The sequence below is a fragment of the Triticum aestivum genome, chromosome 7D, assembly GCF_018294505.1.
Source record: "Triticum aestivum cultivar Chinese Spring chromosome 7D, IWGSC CS RefSeq v2.1, whole genome shotgun sequence".
In the NCBI taxonomy this organism is placed as follows: Eukaryota; Viridiplantae; Streptophyta; class Magnoliopsida; order Poales; family Poaceae; genus Triticum; species Triticum aestivum.
Window position 1 is genome coordinate 600,106,095 of NC_057814.1, and position 2,832 is coordinate 600,108,926.

Consider the following 2,832-nt stretch of genomic DNA (forward strand, 5'->3'; position numbering starts at 1 on the left):
TAGCACGTAATCAGCTCCGGCAGGTTTTAATTTTAGAAACTGCGCGTGCGCAGGGGCCTGCTCATCTAGCGGCTATACACACTTCCATCCAACGGCTTGCTACTGGTCTGATAGGAAGCTATGATCAGTAGTCTGATCCCTAGCGGTTCCCACTATATGCTTTGGCCGTTGACAATATCTAAAACAAGACTAGCCAATAATGCTCGTCAAAAAATAAAGACTAGCCAATAATGCAAGTCTTAATTTATTTTTATTTATCCCACTGTTGCACTTTTCAATACGCATGTGGTACAAAGTAACAACCTCTAATAAAATATAAGAAGTCACCAAAAAAACGTCTTATATTTTTGTTACAAAGGGAGTATTCATTAGCCACGCAATAATTATTCAAATCTGAAAATGAAGGAACTGTATTCTCCTAGCAAGTGTGGAGCAACGGGGTGTCCGCGTACGGGCCGTTGAGCACCCCATTAGCGATGACATTGTATGCCTTCTCGGTCATGTGGATTTGGTCCCAGTTGGCAAACCTAGATGGGTCGGGGCAAACCTTCGCCTTCTGGTTGCACTCATGGCCTGTGCCATATGGGCCATCGCCACCACAACATGCCACCAGAGGCTTGTCAATGCCATTCCTGAGAGGATTCTTGACAAACTCCATGAAGGCGCCATAGTAGTCGCCGTAGATGATCTTCACGCCGGGGTTCTGCGACTTGAGCATGCTGATCTTTTGTTTCAGTAGCTGGTTGTGCATCTGGGAGAATGTGTTGAACCACTTGAGGCAGCCGAACTGGTCATAGTCCGTGGACGTGTTGCTCTTGTAATCTCTGAGGTAAACCGGCACGCACCCGATGGGGAAGTTCCCAGGGACAAGGATAGTCTTGGCACCGAGCTTGATCACCTCTTGGACGCCGGCGCCTATGCGGGCAACCACGTCCGGTATGTACTCCTGGGCCGTGTCCCGGCTGCGCGTACGATCGAAGAACCAGAAGTTGTAGTCGTTGCCGCCGATCTCGCCAAAGACAACCAGGGATTCGCTCAGGAGACTCTTGGTGGCAGCTGATCACAGACAAAAAAAAAGAATAAGTTGACCAAGAACACAATGTGCATGCAGACATGTGGCCTAATTAGAATATGATAACCTGACTGTAACGTATGTTTTTGCATGCGTTACGTACCATCTCCCGGAGCAATCCGCGCGAGCACTCTCTTGAAAGAAGCGAGCTGATCGTCGAGGCACCCGCGCGACAGATTGAAGTTATACCTTGACTTGAAGTACTTGGGGTTGAGCGCAATAGAGCCAAACACGGCAAAGTTGGCACCGGTCGGGAACTTCCCCGTCTTCTCCTCGGGAGTGCTAGGCGGCAGCAACGGCAGGCCCAACGCTTGCGCTGACACAACATCAGGCACCAAATTTAGCATGCACACGAAATTCAAACTGTTCGAACACACATGCATGCATGTACGTACTCACCGTAGAAGTCGATGATGAGACGCCCATCGGAGGCACGGCCCATGGGGCGGTGGAAGTAGGTCTCTCCATAAGGGGGCACAGAGGGCGGACCCGGCGGACCATTGCGGGTGATGTACGCGAAGTTGCCGGTGTCGGTGATGGAGTCGCCCAAGGAGAAGATGCGCTTGAAGCAACCGCACGACCCTAGATCAGCGTTCAGGAGCAGGACGGCAAACACGAAGATGACTGCAAGGGAAATGGAGCAGTGGCGATTGGACCTCCCCATCTTAGCTATCTAGCTAAACAGGAGAAGAGACAGACGCTAGCTCTCTGGTTACAAATACAAGTCTTGCAGATCTACGTTTCGTTTAGTATTCAAGATGGGTTCCCTTCATCCCCATTTATATTAGAGCGTTATGCGGTCCAAGTGCGCATATTAAGATGACTATCAATTTAATTAATGCTATTTTTTAGCAGTGTATCTTACTACCCCACAATTGTTTCCCTACAGTTATATCTTTGGTGCCTCGTCGAAGCCGTAGGATTAGAATCATCGTGACCGTCTGATTAGTTTCCTTCTTAATTGATTGTTTCCTGTTAATTGATCCCGTAAATCTAGCTGCTTCCCAATCGTAACCTCACAGCCACAATTTGCTTCCTAAAACTGCTTTCTAGAATGTCATCTTATCCTTGATTTGCTTCCTAAAACTGCTTCAAATCCTAAAATTGCTTCCCGGAATGTCGTCAATTCCCTTTTTTGCGTACGATTAAGTTTAGAAATTAATTAAGTTCTTTTTAAATGTGTGTTTCTTCACTTATGTCAACATGATTTTCGTACCACGGAAGCACTCTTCTTGGTGCAAGGAAGCATCATTTTCTAGTGTGATGGGAACAAAACTGTTTACATGGCCGAAAACTTTCTATTCATTTTTTTTTCACTTATGGCAACATGATTTTGTACCACGGAAGCATTCTTTTTGATACACAGAAGCATCATTTTCTAGTGTGAGGGGAACAAACTGTTTGCATGGCAGAACACTTTCTGTTCGATGAATACATTCATTTGTGCTTTAGAAGCATCACTTTCTAGTGAGATGGAACATCTTAATAGCAAAAAAGCAGGTGTGGAAACCAAACAAGAAATAAGAAGAATTGGAACAAATCCACTTAGTATGAATAAAAAACTACAAATCTCTTGTTTAATAAAAAATAAACATTACTACAGAGACACTATTTTCACTTTCACCCTGCCGACATTACAATGGCTGTTGAATGGTAAGCATTCCACACAACGCAAGATCCCTGTGGCCAACATTGAAGACGTCGGCGAATGGCGATTTCCTTCTATTCACATCACACTGTACATCAATGTAGCCTTGTTG

At 45.7% G+C, this 2,832-nt stretch overlaps 1 protein-coding gene across 1 annotated transcript; it reads right to left on the bottom strand.

Annotated features, from left to right (window-relative positions):
• Positions 1-296: 296 nt before the first annotated feature.
• LOC123164858 (GDSL esterase/lipase At1g28600-like) lies at positions 297-1,823 on the bottom strand. The gene is made up of 3 exons (XM_044582463.1): positions 1,472-1,823; positions 1,176-1,388; positions 297-1,056 (listed from the first exon to the last, which is right to left on the bottom strand). The coding sequence occupies exons 1-3, from the start codon at positions 1,734-1,736 to the stop codon at positions 419-421; spliced, it is 1,116 nt and encodes a 371-aa protein (XP_044438398.1). The 5' UTR covers positions 1,737-1,823; the 3' UTR covers positions 297-418.
• Between the last annotated feature and the right edge of the window lie 1,009 nt (positions 1,824-2,832).